The sequence below is a fragment of the Schistocerca gregaria genome, chromosome 8 (genome assembly GCF_023897955.1).
Source record: "Schistocerca gregaria isolate iqSchGreg1 chromosome 8, iqSchGreg1.2, whole genome shotgun sequence".
NCBI classification, from domain to species: domain Eukaryota; kingdom Metazoa; phylum Arthropoda; class Insecta; order Orthoptera; family Acrididae; genus Schistocerca; species Schistocerca gregaria.
The window spans coordinates 234159774-234187767 of record NC_064927.1 but is presented as its reverse complement, the minus strand read 5'-3'; the positions used below and the strand labels follow the sequence as shown (position 1 = coordinate 234187767).

General features: G+C 47.4%; 1 protein-coding gene across 1 annotated transcript in view; it reads right to left on the bottom strand.

The window, feature by feature from the left end:
• LOC126284588 (uncharacterized) overlaps nucleotides 1-26186 on the bottom strand; it is a 41096-nt gene extending 14910 nt beyond the window's left edge. Inside the window, exon 1 of the mRNA XM_049983617.1 lies at nucleotides 25988-26186. Within this exon, the coding sequence (XP_049839574.1) occupies nucleotides 25988-26030 (43 nt within the window). The 5' untranslated portion in view covers nucleotides 26031-26186. The remainder of the gene's footprint in view (nucleotides 1-25987) is intronic.
• Nucleotides 26187-27994: the final 1808 nt, after the last annotated feature.

Genomic DNA, 27994 nt, shown 5'->3' with positions numbered 1-27994 from the left:
TCCACATCCCGCCAGGTGAATACCGGGCTGGTCCCCCAGTTCCGCCTCAGTTACACGTCTCACAGACATTTGAAAACGTTCGCACTATTTCATGACTTACACTAGCTGCAGACAGCTGAGTACACTACTTCCATCACGAGAGGTTCGGTGTGGCGGCAGGAAGGGCATCCGGCCACCATCTACAATTAACACTGCCAAATCAGTCAAAGCAAAGCCGACCCCGCGTTGGAGTGGGACAAAGGCCCGAGAAAGAAAGAAAGAAACAAATTCACAGTCAGTTAATTATTGAAAGGTATATATATATATATATATATATATATATATATATATATATATATATGAGTCACATTTTTTATTGGGTGGTTAGTCACATTATTATTGCGAGGTTACGGAATAATAAACTGTTGGGAGGTTACACTAAATGTGAATGTTATAATTATATATATTTTTTCTGTTGGGAGGTTCAATATGTTCAGTCACCTTGTAGATACAACTGGTGAGAGCGGTAGCTAGAAGTAAGGTCTGTGTCCATACTGGGCTTATAGGTGGCTTCAAGCCAGTGTCTGGCGAATGTGCCCTCTGCCAAGATGAGGAGTTCCCTCGTAGTAAAGACGGCACTGTAGCACTCACGATTCTGAGAAGAGAAGAGTATCACCCGAGCCGCCTCCGCTCGTTTCAGATGGAGGAAGGCAGGGAGGAGCTCGAAATCTCCGCTAATGGCGCCCAAAGTGTTGGAAATAGCAATAGTGTGCACTATGACGTCTGTTAGTGTCAGGCCAGAAACTGGGGAATGAATCTTGGTAACAGACAGGCGTGGGAGGTTGGACCACATGACAAGAGTGAGTGGAACTGTTAAAAGAACTAGCTGGAATTCAGCTAGCTTCCTTGCTATCCCAAGGAATGCGACGAGATTGTGCACGCAACTGTTCATAATGACTGCAGTTTGCCATCGCAGGATGATGGTCAAAAACGTTGACAGCACGTCTCCATGCGCGAACTGCGTCACAGCACGCCTCAGTCCACCAAGAGACCAGGACACGGTCAAGTAAAGAGGAAGTGCGAGGAATGGAACATTCTGCGGCGGTAAGGGTAATGTTTGTAAGATATTCTACTTCTTGTTCGTCAAAGGCCGCCGACGAGGAGTAAAACCTTCAGTTAGCCTCACAAAGCGGTCATTTGAGTGTACACGTATGTGGGATAGGAGTCAGGAAACGGATAGCACACAAAAAATGGTCGCTTGAGTATGTGTCAGAACGGACTACTCGAGACGATGGGAAAGCTGGGATGTGCAGAAGGATAGGTCGAAAGAGGAATAGGTGTGCAGGGAGTCTGAAAGGAACGTGTATGCTCCCGTGAGCCAAGAGGCCATCTCTCGGACCGCTTCTGGGCGAGCCCCAAAGGGGATGGTGCGTATTAAAATCAACGAGCAGCAGAAAAGGGATGAGATAGATGAACGTTTTTCCATATAAGCAGTGTGACTCCAGCATGAGCAGGTATGCCGTCCTTGGAGCGAAGGTCAAAGCGGTCGTGAGGACACAATTTTGTTCCTGGAGGCAGAGAAAAGCGGACACTGTAATTCTAAGAGCAGCCTATAAATCCTCTTTGTTTGATCAAAGGTTGCGAGTGTTCCATTGAAGGTAAGTTGTAACGAGGTAAGGGGAGGAAGGAAAAAATGAAGGAGTATCATCTCGGCGGCTGCCAAGTGCTAGCCTTCAAAGACTCACTGCTACATAGCACAGAGGCTGGAGGATCCTGCTCCACGAGAGCTACAGAGGTGTTTATGTTCTTCCTCTGTTGATCTTCGGTGTCCATGGCAGAAAAGTGGGTGGCGGTGCTCACCGGCGACATGAAGGTCGGTAGGGCGACACCGTCGAAGAAGATCTCCAAGTTAGCGAAGGAGAAGACAGTTTGCCTTTGCTTGACTTCTTGTAGCTTTTCCGTTTGGCAGAGGAAGACTCAGATGTTTGTTGGCTGGAGGAATGTAGGGAATCGTCGTGAGAGTAGCCCTTCTGTCCTTTCTGGCCTGCCGACTGTGTAGTGGGTGACTTCGCTCCACGAGGCGAATGTTTGGTGGCTTGTTGCACAGCGGGACGAGGAGACAGTGTTGCCGCCATGACAGTGGGCGAAGTCACAATCAGTGTGCTGAATTTGAAGTCGCATGTCTGCATGGCTATATCATTCATGGAGCGAGACGTAGCAAGAACAGTACTGTAAGTGCCAGATGGTAGAACACGGGGTTTGTGATTAGACTGTAACTTGCGAGCGACGGGTAAACCACTTTTTCTTTACCCAGATATCCTGGACAGCCTGTTCATAGGGGTAGAGAATCTTGTGGCAGTGTTATTGTCAGCTATTTTCATAACCGAGATGAAGAGGAGTCGATTTTTCTTGTTGGTGCCATTGTGAAGTCGAAAATGCTGCCTCCCAAAATTTGATGATGTCCAGCCTCATCTTGACTGACTGCTGGTTCACGATCCAAGGCATTCACCTTATCATGGCGTCGGGTATCGGTGCCTTCAGTTGAACTGAGGACACTATTCTAGGTACGGAGTACTGCTGCATTTGATTCTTGATGGTCTTGTAGTAAGCTGTCAATGTCCACAGCATGTAACATCAGTATCAAATATGGCAAGACTGCAAAGCATGTCACGAAGGTCAGTCCAGCAGCCGCCCATGTACAGGGATGGTGCCTTGGTTTCGAGGTGGTTCTCATTCTGGGCGATCATCTGCAGGTCATATACCCCCATCAGGCTGTTCGTAGTTCTTTATGTGAAATGACAGTAGTAGTAGTATAAAGCCGTTTGTGGTGCAATTTTGATATCAAATTGATATGCAAATTAATTGAAATGATCAATCAACGCCACCCCCGCTCACAACAGGCCCCGCCCACCCCCAGCCCCATATGATGTCACATCTTTTTTAGCTGAACATGTGCTCCAGCCCCTCTCCCACCCCCCTTCCAAACCTACCCTATTGCCAGGAATTTAGAATTTTGGGGGGAATTTTTGTCCCAGGACTGTGTCGACATCCCACGGCAAACCCCACCCTGGAATTGACTGGAAACTAAAATTGGCAGTATCCTTTGCGGGACTTGAACCCTGGTCCTCCTCAGTGGAAAGCTCCACTGTACCCCCGTCACACAAACTACCAGAGGCGCTTCGAATTGGGGGGGGGAGGGGGGGTAAATTAAAATTGGCAGTACCCTTAACAATGATTTTACTGGATGGAAAGCCTAAGTGTAACCTCCAACACATGGACCCTGTCCAGATGCGTGAGGGGATGGTTAGGTTAGTGTAGTTTATTTATTTTGGTCGGGAAACTGACGCAAACATCGATCCTAATTACATTATTGATCACAAAAATAGGTCCTAATTACATAACTATGAGCATAGCGATACACAAGGACGGCATAAAATCGCAATACGCCGCAAAAACTGACTATACCATACAACTCGTGTTATCCTGCTGGGAATAAAAATTCGCAATACTACTACAAATTAGCGGCAGACACAGACATACTTGAACTCTACCCTACTCCTACAAGCTGGCAGCAAAAAGGTCTTCATTCTACTTGGTGCGAAATATGTCCAACTAATAAGGTGCTGGTGTTGGACAGAGAGGAGTTTCAAACGTGTATTACCTGTGAGCATACAGTATCTATTGTGTGTGACGTCAGAGTTCGCTACAGACGCCTGCTCAAAAAACCACCTACAGCCCAGGTAACCGATGCCAATGCCAGCTACCACAACTGGTGGAAAAAAGTGCGTCAAAGTTCTAATTACACTTCGAAATTGTAGTGAAAAAACCAGCACTCGTAACGAATGGGTCATAATGCAACACATGTACTGGGGAAAATCGTCGTCCTAAAAGACTACAGAGTGTACAGGGGTGGTAGTTGAACATGCGATCTTCTCGATGTACAATCACAAACTGCCGTCTACAATGCTCCGCCAAGCGTCTCCCACCCCCACAACCACCCACTAAGGCCGCCGCCAGCACACGGCTTCCCACCACATGGCTGCCGCCTTAAGGCGACGCTCCTATGCCTGCACCTAGTCAAATAAACAATAGGAGATAAAAGGACAGTCACCTCAAGTGCAACTTGTTCGTCTTAAATATAACCACACGCCACCTCTCCCCCCACCCCCGGACAGAGAGCGCCCGCCACAGCCGACATGCCGCCCCCCCCCCCCCACCCCCCCCCCCCCAACCCATCACCTGCAGCAGCCCGCCATTCGGGGATGGAGAACAATTGTATTTGACGTCAACGCATCGATAACCAAGCATCTATTAAGAAAGCGAAACAATAGCGACCATAATAAATGTGCCCTTTCCACGAAAATAGGTAAAGTTCATTTTCTTTTAGTTTTATGAGCAAAACAGGTATAGTGTAATTCTTCATGCTTTCCCGGCGATCTGTTGACATCTTGGCTATTCGGGAATCCAGCCGGATGTTCGCGTCGTTCTCGCACGATATTTCAACAGCGTGCCTCGCTGTCTTCTTCAGGTGCTACCTGAGACTGGTCCTTGGGTCGATCGAGTCCAGTATTTATGCCTGGGAGGAGCTGGGCGTTCCCTAATCGGTCCGCGCCGAGTCGAGTGTTCCATCTGTGGTCCGCGCCCGCCAGACTCGGCTTCAACGGACCCCTCCAGTCGCGGATGTTCCGACTGCCGTCGGCGCCGGTTTTGGTTGTCATTTGAGGTGTGTCAGACCCGATCTGAGATGTTAGGTACTCTATCTCATGACTGTTACTACGGTTTCCACTTCTGTTGCGTGCTCGGCGCTCCCTAATCGGTCCGCGCCGCGTCGAGTGTTCTATCTGAGGTCCGCGCCCGCCAGACGCACGCACGCACGCACGCATTCCGAGTTGCGATGTCGAGGCGGAAGGACGTGTTTGACGGTCGAGCGAAGGGTGTGGCGGATCGCTGTCCGGCGGGGTCAGCTCAGGCGACTGAGTTGCTCCCGTCGGCGGCCCCATCCGGCCCCCCACTTATGACGGACCGGCGCCGACAACCTGACGATGACTTGGATGTTTCTTCTGATGACGTTTCTCGCTTCCAGGAGCGCATGCTCGTGCGCATGCACAAGCTTGCGCATGGGGGTGACTACCCCGGTCGTGAGGACGACGTAGCTGCCGTGCTTGCATACTGCAGGATCAGGAAGGCTGCTGCACTGCCGGGCACGGGGCGACAGGAGGCAGGTGAGCCGGTGGGGGCCTCGCCGGGCGCGTTGTCTGCGTCCCTGGCGACGGCGGTCTCACTGGGTGCGCCACGAGGGCCGGCCATGCAAGAGGTCGGTTCTCTCGTGGCTGCTCCTACGGCCCTGCAACAGCAAGAACCCGTTGCCACGCCAGTTACTGCCCCGCCTTGCGCGAAGGGCACTACCGCGGTCTGGGCGGGTGCAAAGCCAGCTCAAGAGGCCGCCGTGATTGCCGGCGACGACGACTTACCAGACGCTAATCTTGCGGAGGCTATTGCTGACGCAGACCGCCGTGACGCTGGCGATGCTCGTGCGCTCCGGAAGCGCCGTGCAGACGCGGCTGACGACTCCGATGTCCGCTCCCAAGCCTCCGACACTGCTCGGCCGCGGAAGAAGGCCCCTAAGGCCTCCCGAACCGCCGCTGCCGCCGCGGCCCAGGTGGTCGCGACGGCGATGCGCACAAGGGGGCAGCAGCCCTCCACAGGGCCTCCTGACGTGCGCCACCCTGATGAGGACGGGTTCATCACCCCTGCCAGGCGGCACACGGCGCGGGCAGCTGTCCTACAGCCTGCGCAGCCACTGCCGACTGCCAACGCCTTCCAGGACGCGTCTGTTGACGTCGGGGATGACGCTGGGGTTCCGCCCGGGCAAGCGGCGCCGCGACCGCCGCCGATTGTCGTCCAATGGGACGGCCCTTATAAGCCGTTCGAGCAGAAGATCGCTCGGGCAGCGCCCACTGCCAGTGTCAGGACTGCTGGCAATGACCTTTACCGTCTCTCCATGACCAGTATCGAGGACTACCGTGCAGTCATGGATGTCATCTGCAAAGATGCCTCCATTGCTACACACATTCGTCAGAGCCGCTCAAGTTGTTGAAGGTGGTGTTCCGCCGCCTCCCACTACTGTTTGGGGCGGATTACCTACGTGAGGAACTGGAGGACATGGGCTTCGGCATCCGCCACACCGGCCACACCGGCCTCATGAACTCCCCACGCACCCACCGCCCCATGCCGCTGTACCAGGTCAACAACCTGGCAAATCGCAAGATCTTTCAGGTGCGGCGGGTTGGGCATGTCGATGTCGAAGTGGAGCCACTGCGAGCCAAAGGCAGGAGGGCCCAGTGCTTCTCTTGCCAATGGCTCGACAATGTGTCCCGCTACTGTTCGATGCCTCCCCGCTGCGTCAAGTGCGGAGCCCAGCATCAGAGCAAGGAATGCTCGCTCAAACGTGAGGATAAACCGACGTGCTGCAATTGCAGTGGCGCGCACGTCGCGAGCTACCGTGGATGTCCGGCCTTCCAGCGTGGCCGCCATCAGCACTGTGGCCGGGCTGCCCCTTCCCGCAAGGTGCAGCCTGGCACCAGCTTCGCTGATGCCGCTAAGGGGGGAGCGCCCAAACCTTCCTCTCCGCGGCCTGCTGCCTCCGTCGGTGCTGCGCCGATGCGGCCTGCCTCATCCGCAGCGGCTGCTGCCCCCGCACCCACGCCTGCCTCTCCCACTGCCGCTCCCCGCCGGCGCCGACGACGGCCGCGGCGTACCGCCCCCGCGACGGCTAGTCCGGCCACTGATGCCCCTCTGGAGCGGCAGCGGCCTGACCCCCAGGCTGTGCCCCCGCCGATACCGCCTCCTGCGCTTCCACCGCCGCCTGCTGTTCCTGCTTTGGAGGCCGCCCCAGAGGCCCCAACGGCTGCCGATGCCGCTGAGCTCCGTACGCTCCTGCGTTCGTTGAGCCAGCTGCTTGAGCAGCTCCCGGTGCTCGTCACCGCCGTCACGTCCGCCCTCCAGGCCGGCGTTGTTCCTTCTGACCGCCATGGCTAATGAGCACGTCCATGGGCTCACGGCGTGCGGTTTCAACGCACGCGGTTTGGTTCCACAACAAGGGGAATTCCGCCAATTCCTCCGCGATGAGGCGATCGACGTCTGTCTCGTCTGCGAGACGTTTCTGAAGCCTGGTGTGGCCGTCAGGGTGGCGAACTATCGCTGCTACCGCACCGACCGGCCCACCCATCTATGTGAAGGCTTCGCTGAAGCACCATGAAGTCCTGATGCCACCTCTTGCTGCAGTGGAGGCCACTGTGGTGGCTGTCTCCACCACGGCGGGGGTCATTACCTTCATCGCCGTCTACAGGCCGCCGAGGGGCCATCTCCTGGAGGCCGACCTTGATGCCCTGCTGACGCTGCGTGGGAAACTGTTCATTGCGGGCGACCGTGACTGGGCTGGCCTTGTGGCCACCCTCACCACGACTGATGGGAGTGCCTGGTGGACCGCCAAGCGCTTCCTCCGCCGCCATCAGTCTGTTCCTCCGCTCCACGTCGGCGGCGAGGTTGTCTGTGCCCCAGACGCCAAGGCCAACGCCCTCGCCGACATGTTCGCCGACAACTTCCGCCCGATCGCGGACGTCCTGGATGCCGACCATGTCTGTCTCGTGGAAGACCGCCTCCCGGTTTTCCTCGCCGCCAGGGCTGCTGACGATGTGATCCCACCCATCACCGCCGCTGAGGTTGGACTCCAGTGCCGCCGCCTCAACCCCAAGAAGGCGGGTGGCTCCGATGGTGTCACGAACCGCCTCCTGCAGCTATTGCCACCGGCGATCCATCGCTCACTGGCGGACACTTTCAACTGTGTTCTCCGCTCCGGGATCTTCCCTTCCGCGTGGAAGCACGCGGAAGTGGTGGCTATCCCCAAGGCTGGCAAGGATCCGCGTCGGGTGGAGCACTACCGGCCGATCAGCCTGCTCCCGTCTCTCTCCAAGATCTTTGAGAGACTGTACGTGGAGCGGCTGTGGCGCCACGTCACTGCCGAAGGGCTCCTTCCAGCGGAGCAGTTCGGATTCCGGCGGGGCCACTCGACCACGCAACAACTATTACGCCTGGTGGAACAGGCGATGCGGGCGCTGGAGTCGAGGGAGTACCTTGGGGCGGTACTCCTCGACGTCTCCAAGGCGTTCGACTGCGTGTGCCACGAGGGCCTCGTGTACAAACTCCTTGTGCATGGAGTCCCGACGTCACACGCCCTTCTGCTGCGGTCGTACCTCACAGGCCGCACCTTCCACGTCCGGGCCGGCAGCGGCACCTCCACTGATCGGCCAATTCGTGCGGGGGTACCGCAGGGGCGGTTCTCGGCCCCCTGCTGTACACCTTGTACACCGCTGACGCTCCGCGGGTGGCGCGCGTGGAGTTGGCTCTTTATGCCTACGACACTGCGCTGTTCAACCCGCAGTATGAACGTGGTCGCGATGTGCCGCCGGCTCCAACTGGCGTGCGATGTCCTGGGGGCGTGGTCCACCAAGTGGCGACTCAAGTTCAACGCCGCCAAGAGCCAGGCGGTCGTTTTCACTCGGAGACGGATGCCTCCTGACCTGCCGCCAGTCTCGATCTCGGGAGGCCCCATCCCGTGGTCACCGACCGGCACATACCTCGGTGTGACGCTTGACAGGCATCTCACCTGGCTGCCGCACATCCGCGACATCAGGGGGCGGGCGATTGGGCGTCTCCGGGCGCTCTACCCGCTGCTGAACCCCTCATCCACGCTCCCCCCTCGGCATGGCCTGACCGTGTACTTGGCCCTCATCCGGCCGGTACTCGAGTACGCCGCTGTTGTGTGGGGGAATGCCGCCCCATCGCACGTTGCGATGCTCCAGCGTGTTCAGAATCGGGCGCTGCAGCTCGCTCTCCACAAGCCGCCTCGTTACTCAACAAGGCTCCTTCATGAGGAAGCTGGCGTCCCGTTGCTGCGGGATCGCTTCAGGCAGTCCGCCAGGGTGTTCTATGCCTTTGCAGAACACTCTGGCTGTCGTCTTATCCGCGGACTGGGTCACCAAGTCCACCGCAGGCCAACCACGCGTTGGCCTGATCTGCTGCGGGAGTAGTTTCTCCCGCAGCCTCTATGACGCATTTGACGCAGCGTCCGCCCCCACGCGGCCGCTCCCATAGGCCAATCCTAAGCGTGAGGCCCCACTATAGTTCTAGAGGTCCACACAGGAACAGCAGCTTCGCTGCTTAGCCTGTCTCCCTCCTGGTAGATGTATCCAGAGAATTGCAGTGCAGTGTCCGCCAGACGCGGCTACATTGTCCCTCTCTGGTCGCCGGTGTTCCCTCCGCCGTCCGCGCCCGGCCTGGCCGTATTCTGAAGTCGAATTCATGATCTGGGGTGTGTCAGATCTGGTCTCTAATGTCCAACACCTTGTCTCACGGCTGTTCCCTCGGTCTCCACTTATATTTCTTGCAGAATCCCGGAGTGTCCTCCGTTGAGTTTTCACAAGCTCAAGCGCAGGGTTCCAGGCAGTGCTGATTTGGTATCCCGAGTCACGGTTGATTAGATTGTCTGTGACCTTAATCTCAATTGCTTCTTTAATGACACTGTCCCAAAATCTTGAGGTCTGTGTCACAATCTTGGTGTCATTGTAATCCATTGAATGACCAAGTTCCAGACAATGCTCTGCTATGGCTGATTCCCGAATATCCAAGATGTCAAAACCGGTATACTTTTTATGTTCGACTGTAGTCGCATCTCATTATATTGTGACGTCCAGCAAAGTGTACCGCCACCGATCACAAATGATCAGCAGAGACATCCCTACCCTGTGTAAAATCAGGAAAAAAACTTCGACAGCCGGCCATAGTGGCCGAGCGGTTCTAGGCGCTACAGTCTGGAACCGCGCGACCGCTACGGTCTCAGGTTCGAATCCTGCCTCGGGCATGGATGTGTGTGATGTCCTTGGGTTAGTTAGGTTTAAGTAGTTCTAAGTTCTAGGGGATTGATGACAGAAGTCCCATAGTGCTCAGAGCCATTTGAACCATTTGGAACTTCGACAATTTTGATGCGAGAACTACTGATCACCGCAGAATGTTCTCGTTATTTCGGAACCGTCATCAGAGTAAAGAAAAAGTGAGAATTTAAACTCCAAAGAGAAAATCTATATTAAGCAATTTCTTCCAGCTTCTTGAACAAATTACACGACCTGAGAGCGTCTCTAGCGTTCAGTGTCTGTAAATAAACTGTCACCGATGTTTGTATTACAAACATTCCAGAAAACCTCCAGCCCACTGGAACACGTCGGAAAAACACACATTCATTTTACGTTTGACAAGAAGAAGCTATAATTCTAGGGAACGTAGCTGTTTTGTACACTATGACAGTTCTCCTTTTACCAGTGCGATGCTATACCAAACTAGCGTTTACGAAACAAATCGTGAAAGCTATCCCGCCCTGTGTATGTGGGAGATTAAAATTTCGTTAAAAGATATCACCGTAACGAAAAAAAAAAAAAGGAAATGAAACGCTTGCCAAGAATCATTTCGTGGTGCCCTAACCATCTCTTCCACACATCTGGTGGCAAGTCATGGATATCAATTTTATCGGCTACTTAAATAAATTGATCATGAGAATCACTTTCTATGGCGAGAACTGTTTTTTTCAGCAGTCTCGCCATGTAGGCCAAAAGGGAATCCATGGAGTGAATACGATGTGTTTTCGAGGAGCACTATTGAGGAATGACATCTGAAGCTGACCACAGACGGATTCTACAACCCACAATATACATTTTAGAAACACAATCATAACGCCTATGTTAACATAACCCAGCATAAAAAGCTGTCTTGACTCTGCAGGCACACACGGCAGCTGATAGTGTTACACTTTCAGGCAGATATGGTGTCCCAAATGCTGTCAGCAATTTGGAATCAAGTCTACCTATTCAACCACATATTTGCGTTGGATGCTGTAGAGACGTCTTTTAATGATCACAGTCACTGGTGAATCATATTCGTGCCAGTCTTGTATCTCGAAACAAGTCACCTTTTCTTGAACCCCCTAAGAATCCCATACATCAGCGCCGTTTTGAGACAGTCCCTCTGTATCTTGTAACTGCTTCTAAGTCTCTACCCTGCCCTCTCTGCAGGTTAGTCCATGTGATCGTCTCAATTTAAGTCTGACCTGTACAGAAGTTGGAGAGCGCTGTATCTGATACCTCCTGCCTCCTGTGCTCAAACAGGATGAGCTGAGTTAATGCGACAGGAGCGCGTTATCACCACTTGGTGGAAACGGGGGCCCATGCTTCATAGCTCCGCCAACCGTGTACAGTGTGCAAGGTCAGCACCAAACGAAACTTTGCCCTGCAACACGAGGTAGTAGAGGAGATAGTACAAGCAGTTAAGGTGGTGTTTCTTGTTGGAAAAATCAGGAAGACTACACATTATACATGGCATGGAGAAAGGACGAAGATTTTTGCGACACATCTCCAAATTATGTACAGATAGCCTGAAGGAGGTCTGTGTCGCTCAGGGTGCATTAATGTCTATAACATATGTGGCGATCCTACTACATATAGAGGTATTGCTTCAATGGAGCAGGTGGTTTGTGATCGAAGTCAGACTGGTGTAAAGTTTCATCACCTGTACTGTAGGATGGCCATATCCAAAAGACTATCAATCACATGAGAGGGTTCGTGTATTGTCCTTTCATAAGCAGTTTAATACATTGCTTTTTTTCGGTTGTAACACATCCAATCACTGTACACCGCCATACACTGTTTTTTCTACCACGACTTAGAGACCAGTGTCAGCCGCTGATAAACTGACTTCAACACACTGCGATCCTCTGGTTCTCACAGAAAACTAAACATCGCATGGCATGAACTGTACAGCTACCACACCAGAGGTTGGTAGAAAAAACAGACGCAATGTTTCTCACTGACACAAATGTATAAGACATCGCAACATGTGGAAACTGAAAGAGTTTGTGGTATTTTAGAACGCGTCCAACAACTATTCGAGGTGATTACCTGTACAGTTAATCTCATCTTCCCATCGAAAGGGTAGCGGATGTCTCGGTGCTCAGTTTAGAAAAGCATTGTTCCTTCATTTTGCAGTCGTGTACATGATTACTGTTCCGGTGTTTACCATCGTCGGGAGGTGCTGTTCACAACACGCGTGTGATAGCACAAATTAAAAGAGGTACTGTTATCCTATTGGTGTGTAGGGTATCGCACTATATGGAAGTAGGACGAGTCTGTAGCAATGATGAACACTTCCAAACAACTGTACTACATTTAATCCCATGTTCCAAAGCGACAAATCCAGTGTTCCATCAAGGTTCCCTCCATCTCAACGGAGTGTTGTCAGTCAATTATTATGCAGTAATCAACAGTGTACCCAGTGGACGGTCGGGATTGGAAAGACGCCATTGATATGGTGCGATATACTGTAATACACACTGCAGTTGATAGCGAGATCAGTTTTAGCAATTTTACCCAGAAGTCGGAGAGAGCAATATCTTTCACATTCTGTAACCTGTTTAGAAACAGAGTGAGCTGAGTTAATGCTATAGGAGCGTGTTTTGACAATTCGGTGGAAGTGGAAAAGTGTTTTAGTTCTGCCATCCGTGTAAAATGTGTAGGATCAGCGTCAAATGAAGCCTGCTCTTGCAACACAACGACAGAACGAACAGTTGCAGTGGTGTTTCTTGCTGGGAAAATTAGGAAGACTCAACATCAAAGCAGAGCCACGTCCCTCGGGACCCAATCACGTCTATCACGCAAACATTCTATCATCGTTGTTCTGTACCATCCAGCAGAGAAAAATTACGATCTATAAAAGCTCCGTTAATTTCATCCGATAGATTTTTTACCAAATCACTCTCTTCCGATATATCGAAAACGAATACCGTCTACGTGCAGACATCGAGCATACGCAGTGATCCTCTTAAATATATAGGTGTTTATCCATTGGAGCAGGTAGGAAGTGATCGACATCGCTTGCACAGATCGGTGTAAAATTTCATCGTCTGTACTGTATTAAGACCATCTCCCACAGAGTATCAGTCACAGGATAGAGTCCCTATTTTGTTGTTTGATACACTCCTTTTTACGCTGTAACACGCTGTGTACACTGCCATTTTTTTTCCGGCACGACTTCAACATCTGTGTCAGATTCTGGACTGATATTAACGTGTTTGGCCCATTGACTCCTCGAGAAAACAGACATCACACGGTGTAAATCACATTATGTTGTAGTCAACAGCGTACCTGGACTGTTGGGATGGAAAAGACACCGCCGATGTTTTGTAATAATAAGCGTCATCACAGTTGATAGTGCCATCAATTTTATCGTAATTTCAACACTGAACAATGACGCGGCAGCATGCTTACCAATTTCTGTCACATTATTGGTCGGTGTTGAAATTGCAATAAAATTGATCGCACTATCTACTGTGATGACGCTTATTATTACAAAACATCGGCGGTGTCTTTTCCATCCCAACAGTCCAGGTACGCTGTTGATTACCACGTAACTTGATTTACACCGTGTAATGTCTAGTACTATGGGGGAGTCAATGGACCAAACACGTTAATGGCAGTTCAGAATCTGACACAAATTTTGAAGTCTTAAAAAAAAAGGCAGTGCACACAGCATGTTACAGCATAAAAAACAGTATCAAACAACGAAATAGGGATTCTCTCCTGTGACATACTCTGCGGGAGGTAGTTCTCATACAGTACAGAAGATGAAACTTTACACCGGTCTGTGCAAGCAATGCCGATCACTTGTCACCTGTTCCAATGGATAAATACCTGTATATTTAATATGATAGCCACGTATGCTCGATGCCTGCACGTAGACAGTATTCGTTTTCGATATATCGAAAGGCAGAGATGACATTTTCAACTATCCCTGTTGATATTTATCAAAGCCTGTAAACAGCCAAGGGTCGGGATTTCATTGTTATTTCATTCTTCAAGAGCTGCAAGATCACCAGTCTGTTCGAAAGAACAGATACCATCTCCATATAGATAAGGCTTACCGGCCAATGATCTTCTTCAGTGCGGATGCACTCACATTGCCCGAACTCTTACGGGATCGTTAGATTGACTGCCGCGAGTCATGAGTATGATGGGCAGCGGCACTACAAATATAGTGTGTGGACAGTAAGCTGGAAATGAGGGTCTCACAGGGAGCGTGAGAGAGACAAGTCCCTGCACTCACACTATCCTCTGTGTCCTTGATGGCTCAGTCGGATAGTGTGTCTGCCATGTAAGCAGGAGATCCAGGGTTCGAGTCCCGGTTGGGGCACACATTTTCAACTGTCCCCACTGATGTTTCTCAACGCCTGTAAGCAGCTAAATTGCATTGTAATTTAATTTATGAAGATTGCTCATCCATTATGAGAGAAACTTTACGATTTTTGCCTGTTATTGATATCAATACTTGGCAGACTGACAGAGACAATCTGATAACCAATGACAAAAAAAATATTTTTGTGCGAAATAATCACAAAATAAGTTTTTGCATTTTTTTTCTTTACTTGTACTGCAAAATCTCTTCTTGCCAAATTTCATGATTCTCGGACAACGTGAAGTACCGTATACGTTTTTATTTGTGAGTTTGCCATATCAAATTATGCGACATAAATGGTTTTGACTGCATTGACTTACGCTTTAAACGTTTTACACCATCAAGAGACCACATACTTTAGTATGTGACAAGTTTCAACTTGATATCTCAGACTTGTTTCTGAGAAAGTGTTCTTAACAGGCAGACAGGAAGACAACAACGTTACCTTACAAGGTTTTTTTCCTTATCGACTGAGGTACGGAACCCTAAAAATTGTGGATAAGACCTAATAATTCTGTTTGGTGGACGTTTCCAGACTGTTAGCTCTTCTTACATAGGGTAAATTCAATATGACAAGCATGGGCAAGAGAAATTTCAGATTAAACTATTAGAGTAAAAACCCTGGTACTTGTGAAATGCAATGAACATGTGAAATAAGTTGTGACTAGGGCAACTGAAAGACAGGTTTGTTGGGAGAAACATGAGAAAGTAGAACCCCACTCTATTCTTAAGTACTGCTTAATTGTTTTGTATTCGTTTGAATTCGGGTATTCGTCTGTTAAGATCCTTTTTTCTTAGAAACGGGCAGACGTCTCAAGTTGAAATTTGTGTCACATACCAAGGTCTATCGTCCCTCGGCGGTACAGTAAACGTTGGTTTTTAAGTCAATTCAGTCACAAGATAGTGCTATTTATGTCAGATTTTGATACTCGCAAACTCAGTCGTCAAAATGTACAGTGTACTTCCCGTTGACCTACCATCATGACAGTTGGTAAGAATCGGGGTCCTCAGAGTGTTCACCATCACGCTGCTTTATGGCGAAAGATCTCAGTGCTGGCACAGTGTTCTCACATTCAAGTGCGAGGTGCAAAAGACTGCCACGGATCTCCATCTACATCGATACACTGCCAATCACGTTTAAGCGCGTACCAGAGGAGTCATCGAATCTCAGTTCTCTATTATTGCAATCTCGTACAGCGCGCGGAAAGAACGAACACCTATATATTTCCAAACGATATCTGATTTCCCTTACTTTATCGTGGTGATCGTTTTACTCGGAGGAGAAAGTTGGTAATTGGAATTTCGTGAGAAGATTCCGTCGCAAAGAAAACGCCTTTCTTTTAATGATGTCCAGCCCAAATCCTGTCTCATTTCTGTGACAGTCTCTCCCATATTTCACGATAATACAAAACGTGCTGCCGTTCTTTGATCTTTTTCGATGTACTTCGTCAGTCCTACACTCCTGGAAATGGAAAAAAGAACACATTGACACCGGTGTGTTAGACCCACCATACTTGCTCCGGACACTGCGAGAGGGCTGTACAAGCAATGATCACACGCACGTCACAACGGACACATCAGGAACGGCGGTGTTGGCCGTCGAATGGCGCTAGCTGCGCAGCATTTGTGCACCGCCGCCGTCAGTGTCAGCCAGTTTGCCGTGGCATACGGAGCTCCATCGCAGTCTTTAACACTGGTAGCATGCCGCGACAGCGTGGACGTGAACCGTATGTGCAGTTGACGGACTTTGAGGGAGGGCATATAGTGGGCATGAGGGAGGCCGGGTGGACGTACCGCCGAATTGCTCAACACGTGGGGCGTGGGGTCTCCACAGTACATCGATGTTGTCGCCAATGGTCGGCGGAAGGTGCACGTGCCCGTCGACCTGGGACCGGACCGCAGCGACGCACGGATGCACGCCAAGACCGTAGGATCCTACGCAGTGCCTTAGGGGACCGCACCGCCACTTCCCAGCAAATTAGGGACATTGTTGCTCCTGGGGTATCGGCGAGGACCATTCGCAACCGTCTCCATGAAGCTGGGCTACGGTCCTGCACACCGTTAGGCCGTCTTCCGCTCACGCCCCAACATCGTGCAGCCCGCCTCCAGTGGTGTCGCGACAGACGTGAATGGAGGGACGTATGGAGACGTGTCGTCTTCAGCGACGAGAGTCGCTTCTGTCTTGGTGCCAATGATGGTCGTATGCGTGTTTGGCGCCGTGCAGGTGAGCGCCACAATCAGGACTGCATACGACCGAGGCACACAGGGCCAACACCCGGCATCATGGTGTGGGGAGCGATCTCCTACACTGGCCGTACACCTCTGGTGATCGTCGAGGGGACACTGAATAGTGCACGGTACATCCAAACCGTCATCGAACCCATCGTTCTACCATTCCTAGACCAGCAAGGGAACTTGCTGTTCCAACAGGACAATGCACGTCCGCATGTATCCCGTGCCACCCAACGTGCTCTAGAAGGTGTAAGTCAACTACCCTGGCCAGCAAGATCTCCGGATCTGTCTCCCATTGAGCATGTTTGGGACTGGATGAAGCGTCGTCTCAGGCGGTGTGCACGTCCAGCACGAACGCTGGTCCAACTGAGGCGCCAGGTGGAAATGGCATGGCAAGCCGTTCCACAGGACTACATCCAGCATCTCTACGATCGTCTCAATGGGAGAATAGCAGCCTGCATTGCTGCGAAAGGTGGATATACACTGTACTAGTGCCGACATTGTGCATGCTCTGTTGCCTGTGTCTATGTGCCTGTGGTTCTGTCAGTGTGATCATGTGATGTATCTGACCCCAGGAATATGTCAATAAAGTTTCCCCTTCCTGGGACAATGAATTCACGGTGTTCTTATTTCAATTTCCAGGAGTGTATTTGGTAAGGATCCCACACCGCGGGACAGTATTCTAAAAGAGGACGGACAAACGTAGTGTAGGCAGTCTCCTTAGTAGACCTGTTACATTTTCGAAGTGTCCTGCCAATAAAACGCATTCTTTGGTTAGCCTTTCCCACAGCATTTTCTGTGTGTTCCTTCAAATTTCAGTTGTTCGTAATTGTAATTCCTAGGTATTCAGAAGAATTTACGGCCTTTAGATTTGACTGATTTATCGTGTAACCGAAATTTAACGAATTCAATTTAGCACTCATGTGGGTGACCTGACACATATCTTTTATAAATCGTTTTGCAATTTGTTTTGATCTTCTAATGAATTTATTAGTCGATAAACGACAGCGTCATCTACAATCAGCCGAAGACGGCTGCTCAGATTGTCTCCCAAATCGTTTATATAGATAAGGAACAGCAAAGGGCCTGTAACACTGCCTTGGGGAACGCCAGAACCGATACTGCCCGAAAGCCACAAACGCTCACAACTGAAGCAACACATCCATTGTCGTCGGAACAGTTGTTTTCACGCATAGGACTGATTAGCACCAGCCTGCCAGGCGAAGATCACGATCTCTCTCCCCCTTAACCCCAAAACTCAACTAACCACCGTTGAAACAAATATTTGTCATTATGCCTCAATAGGCAAAACGAAACACTTACAGGATCGCTTTGTTGTCTGTTTCTCAGAACTCAACCCTTTTTCTCAGCAACGGGCAGACGTATCAGGTTGAAGTTTCTAAGTAAATGCAGTCAAAAGATACGGTCATTTATGTCGCATATTGTGATACTCGTAAACTTGCTCAACAAACCCTATAGCATTCATCTCGTGGACTTTGAATCATTACATTTGACAAAAAGGAAGTTTTCGCAGTAGAACCAAAGAAAAATATCTGAAATCTGTAAATTTGTAACCATACCAAATGAAAGAAATTGTTTTGTCGTTTCTTAACTGTCAGCTTCTTCGTCCGCCTATTAAGACCCTTTTTCTTAGGAACGGGTAGTCGTCTCAAGCTGAAGTTTATGTTACATACTATGGTCTATGGTCGTTTGTCGGTATAATAAACGTTAGCTTCTAAGTCAATTCAGTCACAAAGTAGTGCCATTTATGTCACATATTTTGATACTTGCAAATTCAGTCATCAAAATCTACGAGATACTTCCCGTTGACATAAAATAATGAAATTTGGCAAGAAGCAAGGTTACACAGTGCAAGAAAATGAAAAAATCGAAAATAATGTGAAATGAGCGTAGGACATTGCTGGCCGGGAGGCCCCATCAGGGAAAGTTGGGCCGGCGAGTGGTAGTTTTACTTCAGTCCGCGCCACACTGGGCGACTTGAGTGCCGGTAATGTGGATGAAATAATGATGATAGCAACACAACACCCAGTCCACGAGCGGAGAAAATCTCCAACCCGACCGGGAATCGAACCTGGGCCCGCTGCATGGGAGGCAAGCACGTAACCACTTTTTTGTTGTTGATCTCATTTTGTTCTACATTGTTCATTGAATTTGTTCGGGGCGGACGTCCGATGACACCTATTTACGTTCTTCTTAGATCCATTCACTCAGTTCTTTTGATGCAGAGCAACCGTGCAGGCGATCCCGATCAGGAATCGAACCGGCGCATCCTGCATGGGAGGCATGCACGTATCCACTCAGCTAAGCAGGCGGACAATGATTAATTTGAAATTATACAGAAATATTTCTTTTGATTTGTTATCCGACGTCAAAATTCAGATTAAAACACTCAGTAGTTCTCCATTCAAGCTGAATTAGTCGCAATGGTAAAAGTCAAATGTCAGGCAAGGAATGACATTGCTTACATGACATGTTTCGGAATTTATCCATCACATATTATCGCTCCTAAAAAGCTGATGGTGAATAAATTACGTAACGCGTTATATGAGCAATAAAGTCATTCCTTGCCTGATTGCAGTACTACTTATAACAACAACAACAACAATAATAATAATAATAATAATAAATATAATGGTCGCCTGTTTCCTGCATAACTATGTCACATCTGTATTACTGAAATACAAACATTCTCCAAAATCTTGGAACCCATGGGACTGACATCTTGTCAGTATCGGCGTCGATAAAAGGCAAAAATGACAAAGATCTTCGATTTCCTGGATGGATGAACTGCCTATATTCGTACTGTCTATATACATATTTTTAAGGAACCATCAGTGCGCGAGTCCACTCACAGCTGTCCAGTTTTATTAAAATATTAAATATTTTTATTATTAACATAAAATTCTACTCATTGTTGCACGTTAAATGTGAAGAGGCAGAGTGTTTACTTGGATGGAGGGTGGGGGCGGTGAGAGGGAAAGGGAAGGGGTGTGCAAAGGGAAGGGGGGTGCAAAGGAAAGGGGGGTGCAAAGGAAAGGGGGGTGCAAAGGAAAGGGGGGTGCAAAGGAAAGGGGGGTGCAAAGGAAAGGGGGGTGCAAAGGAAAGGGGGGTGCAAAGGAAAGGGGGGTGCAAAGGAAAGGGGGGTGCAAAGGAAAGGGGGGTGCAAAGGAAAGGGGGGTGCAAAGGAAAGGGGGGTGCAAAGGAAAGGGGGGTGCAAAGGAAAGGGGGGTGCAAAGGAAAGGGGGGTGCAAAGGAAAGGGGGGTGCAAAGGAAAGGGGGGTGCAAAGGAAAGGGGGGTGCAAAGGGAAGGGGGGTGCAAAGGGAAGGGGGGTGCAAAGGGAAGGGGGGTGCAAAGGGAAGGGGGGTGCAAAGGGAAGGGGGGTGCAAAGGGAAGGGGGGTGCAAAGGGAAGGGGGGTGCAAAGGGAAGGGGGGTGCAAAGGGAAGGGGGGTGCAAAGGGAAGGGGGGTGCAAAGGGAAGGGGGGTGCAAAGGGAAGGGGGGTGCAAAGGGAAGGGGGGTGCAAAGGGAAGGGGGGTGCAAAGGGAAGGGGGGTGCAAAGGGAACGGGGGTGCAAAGGGAAGGGGGGTGCAAAGGGAAGGGGGGTGCAAAGGGAAGGGGGGTGCAAAGGGAAGGGGGGTGCAAAGGGAAGGGGGGTGCAAAGGGAAGGGGGGTGCAAAGGGAAGGGGGGTGCAAAGGGAAGGGGGGTGCAAAGGGAAGGGGGGTGCAAAGGGAAGGGGGGTGCAAAGGGAAGGGGGGTGCAAAGGGAAGGGGGGTGCAAAGGGAGGGGGGGTGCAAAGGGAGGGGGGGTGCAAAGGGAGGGGGGGTGCAAAGGGAGGGGGGGTGCAAAGGGAGGGGGTGGTGGTGGTGGTGGTGGTGGTAGTAGTAGTAGTAGTAGTAGTAGTAGTAGTAGTAGTCACCTCCGTCCCTCTTCCCCCGTAGAATCGAACTGTGGATCCGCACATGGTGCCTGTAGAAGAGTCAGCGAAAGAAAATAGTTTACAGTGAAGTTGCCAGCTTGCTACTGTGAAGCGCAGACGGCTTCAGGCGGAAACAACAGACGTTTAACAACACGGGTGGGCAAGCAGCGGCCCACAGGCAGGATCTGGCCAGCGACTGGATTCAGTCCGGCTCGCGGAAGAAACTGGTGGAGATGGCGTAGTACTCCGCCCGGCACTCATTTATTCGGAGATTTCCACCTACACTGAGTTCGCCCAGGTTTGCAGCGAGGCCAGCGGTTTGCAGTTCATGACACTGATCACCGAAAACTTTGCTTACTCCCCGCACGGGCAATGCCACTTCCAAACCGATGGATTTGAACAATGAGAGAAATTGTTCCCAGTCAGAGATTCATCTAGTGTTGCAGAAGCAACTATGACTGGCACTTTTTAACCAAATATATAACCGACGTTTACCTAAAAATATAGGATTTTTTTTACAAAAGTAACTGACATCTCACAAGTACTTGAAATCAAACGTCATATAACAATTTCAGTTATAATTAGTTTCATTAACAGAATGAGACAATTATTGATATTCGTAAAAGAAACTAATTTGCACCCTCTTAACAGTACATACACTGTTGTTGTTGTTGTCTTCAGTCCTGAGACTGGTTTGATGCAGCTCTCCATGCTACTCTATCCTGTGCAAGCTGCTTCATCTCCCAGTACCTACTGCAACCTACATCCTTCTGAATCTGCTTAGTGTACTCATCTCTCGGTCTCCCTCTACGATTTTTACCCTCCACGCTGCCCTCCAATGCTAAATTTGTGATCCCTTGATGCCTCAAAACATGTCCTACCAACCGATCCCTTCTTCTAGTCAAGTTGTGCCACAAACTTCTCTTCTCCCCAATCCTATTCAATACCTCCTCATTAGTTACGTGATCTATCCACCTTATCTTCAGTATTCTTCTGTAGCACCACATTTCGAAAGCTTCTATACTCTTCTTGTCCAAACTAGTTATCGTCCATGTTTCACTTCCATACATGGCTACACTCCAAACAAATACTTTCAGAAACGACTTCCTGATACATAAATCTATATTCGATGTTAACAAATTTCTCTTCTTCAGAAACGCTTTCCTTGCCATTGCCAGTCTACATTTTATATCCTCTCTACTTCGACCATCATCAGTTATTTTACTTCCTAAATAGCAAAACTCCTTTACTACTTTAAGTGTCTCATTTCCTAATCTAATTCCCTCAGCATCACCCGATTTAATTTGACTACATTCCATTATCCTCGTTTTGCTTTTGTTAATGTTCATCTTATATCCTCCTTTCAAGACACTGTCCATTCCGTTCAACTGCTCTTAGTACATACACATACACTATAATGCATTAAATATCCAGAACAAAAATTAACAGAACCACCTTATTTTCTCCATCTGTACCTCACATTTGACTAGCTTACTTTAAAATTGAAATGTCCAACAGTCACTATCTTGCTGTGTTTGAGAGATCACTTGATTAAAAAAAACACGAATCTATTAGATTTTCAGTTTTATTTTGTGGTCTTGTACTTCCTTTATGGGTTTCAGTCCTAGCATGTTACTTAATATCTGACTCACCACGATTACATATAGAGAATTCAAGCGCACAAACGGAACATCGGGTCTTCTAGCACTGTCCAATAATCCAAGAGTGTGATGATTCCCAGCTATTTTGATGTCTTACTCACTTCCTCCTTACGAGCTACATTGACTAAATTTTCATCAGAATCTGAGAATACTGATGTCTTTCATGAGCTTTGATAACTTCACAATATGCGTAGGTTTAGTCTCAAACACTATGAAGTATCACGTTGGAATTGGAAGACCTACAGAAGTACGCGGCAAAAGACAAGGTAAGTAACTCAGCTCGCTCACCTATATCATAGAGTAAATATATCTGGAGTGAGCATTGTGTTCTGCGCATGTTGTCAACGTTAAACCGGGACTGTCACGTGTTTTCGGGACTTCGCTGTGCGTGTGTGCTTTATGCAACGTTTGAAGTTTATAATAACAAGCGTTTTTGTTGTGTTTCACCGTTTGTTGATAGTGTAATAGCGATGGTGAATTACTGTTGTTGCTACGGATGCAAAGAAAAATATGTGAATGAAGGGATAGTAACTTTTCATGGGTACATTCCATGTAGCTCTAATTGTAGTTACATATTAGTAAGAGACACTGTACATGTTTAAAAATTTTGAGACGCATTATAATTAAGGCTTGATTCTGTAGACCTATTTTTCTACGATTTTATGACTATATAATAGATATTACGGCTCGTACAAAAGCTTACAAACAATCGCTTCCTCTCGTAAATTTGCCAGTGGAACAGGAAAGGGAATGGTTAGTTGTTTCAGCAAATACTATCCTCCATACATTTATCAGTCTACTCTTTAGTTAATAAACTGGGAGCAAGTACGTAAAATGCGTTAAACAAATACTTCAAAGTATTACCTGTAAGAAAAATTGTGCTTTAGGTCGCAAAAACGAGAAAATAAATACGCAGAAATAGCAGAAAAAAGGACGAATTAGCAGGGATATAATCGCTGATATGTGGAAAATTCGGTGTTTTTCGCACACTTGCAAAAGTACTAGCGTACTGTCAAGTCGTTTTGCAAGACTCACTGCAGAAGTGTACGTCAGGCTCTTTAATACTATAATGTGCCGTATCATACCGAAAACTATCAAAAATCGAGTGCATCTGAACTGTGACACCTACACACCTACCGCAAAGAAGCAGGATGCAATATCACTTGCCCTTAAAAGTTACGTAGCTGGTTTATTCCCGGTATCAAATAGATACTGTTAAACGTCTGCTCAACATTTATAAATAATCCACGACACGTACGAAAAGAATCCGTCTGTACTAGGGATGTAGTGACATACAGGGCGCTATATGGACAAACAAACAACGTCCCGAGATCACGTTACCAGGCTGGCAATGTATGTTGATAACACAAAGTCTGTTCTGCGTATGTGAATGCTCACTCCAGAGATATTTACTCTATGACCTTTATCACCGAAAGCGAGACACCACGGGATTTCCTTCTTATGAAGCTCCAGAGAGAGAAAAAAAAAAAAGAAAATAAAGGAGCTACTCTGAATTTCAACGGCGCCCATATGAAATACGGATTTTATAATATTAAGAGAAAAAAAACGCTCATTTTATACGACAACAGTTCATAATCCGAGACGCCAACTTTTCACCTCAGATACTGGGCGTCCCGTATAATACAGGACAAGAGGCAAATCTACACCCAACCCATGCCTGTGCGTTCAGCCATAAAAAGTATTTTAGGACAAGTGTTTAAAAAATGGTTGCTAACAGTGTGTATGGCTATTTAAATACTCAAGTTTCAAACAATCGAATGACAGGCCTGTGACGAAAAATTGCAGCTTGTCGACTGGGATTGGAACTCATTGAGGTATTTTGTTCCCCTATTCTTTGTCGTGTTAACATTACGAAATAATGCTTGCCCATTGTGGACATACTATAACACTGAAACTGTTAAAACTGAAGGTAATTTATAATGAACCAGCTGAAACCAGCTCCCTTAACAGGCATTTACTTTTCCAGAAGGTACTTTAAGATGCCTGGCATCCTATGTTCATTTATTTGTTTCGTGATCATTGCTTCTTTGCTACTAGCGTTGCAGAATTTAGCATCGTAAGTAAAGAAACAGTCTTCACGACACATAAATAAATGTGAACATCTGAAGATGTTTTAGACCACCTCTGGTATAGAGTCGTGACGACACAAAAATGTTGTCACACAGCCCTAGGCAAAACCCCTGTTCACCCCTCCCCGCCCCCCCCCCCTCCCCCCACACACACACACCTTTAATGCTCTAGAATTAAGTTGTGTTATTATGCCTAGGCCGTACCCCCGGAAATCGCAGTATGGGAACCACGACATATTCGGAATAATACAGCTATATTTTTCTTTCAAAAAAGACCAGAAATGTCATCGCTTCATTTGCATCAATTTAAGGTGTCTTCTTACATCCTAGGCTAAAAACATCTGACGAAAAAGAAAAGTCATAAGTATATATGAAATTATAGCTCTATTTCTATGCTGTATCTATTTTAATTTGTGTGTGCACAGAACGAAATGTTCGTGTTGTCGTTGGTTGAATAGATCACGCCTGCTATGATCACTGTAAACCAGTGTGTTAAGCCCAGGTTGTGTAACAAAAGCACATCGCACAGCGCAATCTCGATTTCACCGTTTCCGAAGCTGTCGTGCCGTATTTGGTGGATTTCGTATTTATACTTGCTTATTCAGCAAATATTCAGTCTCAATGCAACAGCGCGTTAAAACATCTATCCAAGAGACGTCCTTTTCTTCTCGGTTTGTTGTGCTTCAGTGCCTGAAAGTCTGATACCACTGGTAACATTTTTATATATCGGTATCGCACTGATATTTTATTAGCTTCAGCAACACACAACACGTGAAAATGGTGAGGTGTCCTTTAAAGGTAGCCCCAGTACCTCCGTCTGTTCTAGCCTTTCAAACTTTAGTACTGACTGTAACACTCAACTACCAAACCACATTAACATGCATCTCTTGTCTACGTTTTTATAATTACGGGCCTCTTATCAATAATGGAATGTCAAGCAGCGGCATATGTACAGGTGAATAATTTTTATAATTTAGGTATTAATTCTTTGATCAAACGCTGGACCTCTGGCAGAATTAACACCTGTCTTTCGAATAATAACCTTTAAGAAGTAACATCAAATTGCTTGTCCGAAACTTCACATAAAAGTTATCTCAAAAGAAATGAACCGTGTATCAGGGCCTCCAATGAGAAGTATCGTAGAGAATATGATTAGCAGATTTACTTGGTTACTATCTGGTTACTGCCATCCGGTTATCTGTCTGTGCTTCACGGTCACAAAGCTAAATATATTTGCCCGAAATATAATTTCTGAATAATTGGCAGTAATTTTTAGATAATAACCGTTATGAATCCAGCGTTTACAAGGAGGAATTCCGTATGAGTGTCACATACTTAACATAGCCGCTAACATTTCTTTAAGCGCAGCAACGTCTGCTCACAGGATAAAATAGTTCATTACTTTTGTGCATACACGTTATAAATCTGCAGTAACAGAACCTTACATATAACGCGAATTTGACTTCTAGTGGCAAATGTTCCACAAAGTCTATCGCGGCTGCTTTTGTTAGAAATGTCTTTATATTCTACAGTATGTTTTTCCTGTATAAAATGTATATCTGAACGTCTATATATATAGCCTGAATTCTCACTTGCAGCTGAACATTTTCACACCAGAAGCGAAATATAGGCAAGAGCGAAAAACGAAAAACAAAATTTCTGACGCCGTGGCAATACAGCAAATGTTTACAAACGAAGTTTCACTCAAATTAATTCTGTTTCAAAACATGAGAATATGTGCATTGTCCTTACTTACTGATATCATATCGCATCGAATTTTCGGTAGGTGAATCCCCCATTGGTGAATATCTTATAATTGTTTGTACACACGTTACGCTGATTTAAGTATAATCCTGAGCGGAACAGCCAGTCTTTGTAGAATGCAGACGAACGTCAGAGTACGACTAATAGGATTTCAATGGAAAACAAATGCAAAGAGTGTCAACGGAAATACTGCCAAGACAATGAAACACGGCCCGTCTTTTCTTCTAAGAACCGCTAGGGGCGTGTGAACAAACACAACTGCAATGCCCGTCATCAATCCATTAAGCAATTTTTCACGATGAAACCTGCAAATCGCATAGATTTTTGCTTTGTCCATTACATCCAATAATCTTGTTCACAAGAAGTTTCTTGATTGAATCTGTTAAATGATACGCAGTAGTAACATACTAATCTTGCTCATGTTGTAAGTTCCTCTTGCCGTTTTTCTGAGTTTCTGAATTCAATTTTCGTTTTAAACTCCGCCTTCAGCAGTAAAGAGAAAGAATGTATTTCTTTTTCCCATTTACCCAAATATGATTCGACTTTTTTCCGTAAATGTATTATGGATATTTTTTTTTCTTTCAAGCCTAAAAATTATAAAATACATTTTTAGGTTTCAGATAGAAAATAGCCATGAAATCTGTATGATATTTTACAGAACTACATCGAGACCCACAGGAGATGACACATACTGTAGGAATCGAAAAAACTTTCAGTTGTGTTCTGCAGAAGGTGGAGTTTAGAAGTTCAAAAGTGACTACAGTATTTGGGAATCGCCAAGGAATAATCATGTACTGTGCTTCAGTTCGTACGTATGTTCTACATCTACATCCATACTCTGCAAACCACTGCGAAATGCGCGGTAGTGGGTGCTTCCACAGCATACGTTATTAGGGCTTCTTTCCCTTACATTAAATACCTCTGCGCGTCTTGTAATTAATCTGATCTGGCCCTCGCGATCCCTTCGGGCGCGACGCGTATGGGGTTGTAGTATATTCGTAGATTCATCTTTTAATGCTGGTTCTTGAAAATCTGCAAGTAGGCTTTTTTTCTGTATAGTTTGCGTCTATCTTTAAGTGTCTGCCAGTTCAGTTTCTTTAGCATGCCATTGAAGCTCTTCCACGGCTCAAACAAATTTGCAAGCATTAGTGCTGTCCTTCTCTGTATACATTCTAATATCCCCTGTAGCTCTGCTTGGTAGTTGTCCAACACACTTTAATAGTACTCTAGGATGGGTCGAGCGAGTGATTTGTAAGCCAACCACTTAGATGATTGACAGCATTTTCCTAACATTCTATCAAAGCGCTGCACTCTGTCACATGCTTTACTTACGATAGAGCCTATGTGATCATTTCTCTTCATATCCCTACAAAGTGTTTCACACAAGTGTCGTACGAGTTGAGCGATTCCAATTTTCACTCGTTTACACTTTAGCCATAGAATACTAAGTTACTTTGTTTTGTGAAGTGCTCAGTTTAACATCTCTGAACATTTAAAGCAAGTTGCTAATCTTTGCACTACTTTGAAATCTTATCAATATCCTATTGAATATCTGTGCAGCTTTTTTCAGACAGTACTTCATTACAGATACCTGTATCAGGTGCGAAAAGTCTGTGGTTGTTACTGATGTTGTCTGCAAAGTGATTAATATACAATACTAGCAACACGGGCCCCAGCACACTTCCCTGGGGCAAGCCCGAAGTTACTTCCACAACTGTCGATGATTCTCCATCCAAGATAACTTGCTGCATCTACCCTAGCAAGATCACAGATATCGATTGATGCTCCATACGATCGTACTTTTGATAATAATCGTAGGTGTGCTACTGAGACAAATGATTTTCGGCAACCGATAAATACTGCACCTATCTGAGTTCCTTGATCCATATCTTTCGGGACGTCATTTGAGAAAAGTCCGAGTTTAGTTTCACTTGATCGATGTTTCCGGAATCAGTACTAATATTCATTGAGGGGGTCATTCTGTTCGAGATACCTTATT